This window comes from Tarenaya hassleriana, unplaced genomic scaffold (assembly GCF_000463585.1).
Source record: "Tarenaya hassleriana unplaced genomic scaffold, ASM46358v1 Cleome9, whole genome shotgun sequence".
NCBI lineage: Eukaryota > Viridiplantae > Streptophyta > Magnoliopsida > Brassicales > Cleomaceae > Tarenaya > Tarenaya hassleriana.
The window spans coordinates 1,407,008-1,407,694 of record NW_010971389.1 but is presented as its reverse complement, the minus strand read 5'-3'; the positions used below and the strand labels follow the sequence as shown (position 1 = coordinate 1,407,694).

General features: G+C 36.7%; 1 protein-coding gene across 1 annotated transcript in view; it reads right to left on the bottom strand.

Moving 5' to 3' along the window:
- LOC104803754 (probably inactive leucine-rich repeat receptor-like protein kinase At2g25790) overlaps positions 1-687 on the bottom strand; it is a 4,465-nt gene continuing 3,778 nt past the window's right edge. The window contains exon 3 of the mRNA XM_010527799.1: positions 1-582. Coding sequence (XP_010526101.1) covers positions 221-582 — 362 coding nt within the window. The 3' untranslated portion in view covers positions 1-220. The remainder of the gene's footprint in view (positions 583-687) is intronic.

Below are 687 nucleotides of genomic sequence, written 5' to 3'. Positions count from 1 at the left end.
TTCAGTGGACATAAAAACTTTTATTCAACGCAATAAGAACCATTAATCGATCTATATACCTTTTTACACTCATCAGTATGTACTCAACAACATAAAAATTTTAAATAAAAAAAACTTATTGATCGGCAATCCCTTTGGAACGAGGCAAAAAACACAAAAAAGTATGAAAAATAACCTAAACAAATTGCTTAAAATTACAAACAAAATCCCAAATTAATCATCAAGGTGATGAAAATTTCTTGAACCCAGGAGCGCAGGAACTACTAATACCAAAGATGGATTCTAGGGTTTCGACTACGTTTTGGGCACTTGGCCTGTCTCGTGGATCCTCGACGGTACAGTTTAAGGCCAAGTTCATGGCTTTGATAATTTCATCGTGGTATTCCGACGTGTCGATCGAAGAATCTATCCACGTGTCGATACGACAATCCGAGTAACATCGTCGAGCCCAATTGACCAAACTGCCGTTGACTCCGGATTCCACGTCGGCGGGATATTTTCCGGTGATGAGTTGGAGGAGGAGTTGCCCGAAACCAGAGATGTCACTCTTACACGTCATCATCTCCTTTCTCTCTCTTGTTTCTACGTTATTAAAAATAGTCATAAAAATGTGTACCTATTTTTAAAAGAGAAAAATGCTGTGTATGTATATATATAGGAGAGAATATATATATATATATATATATA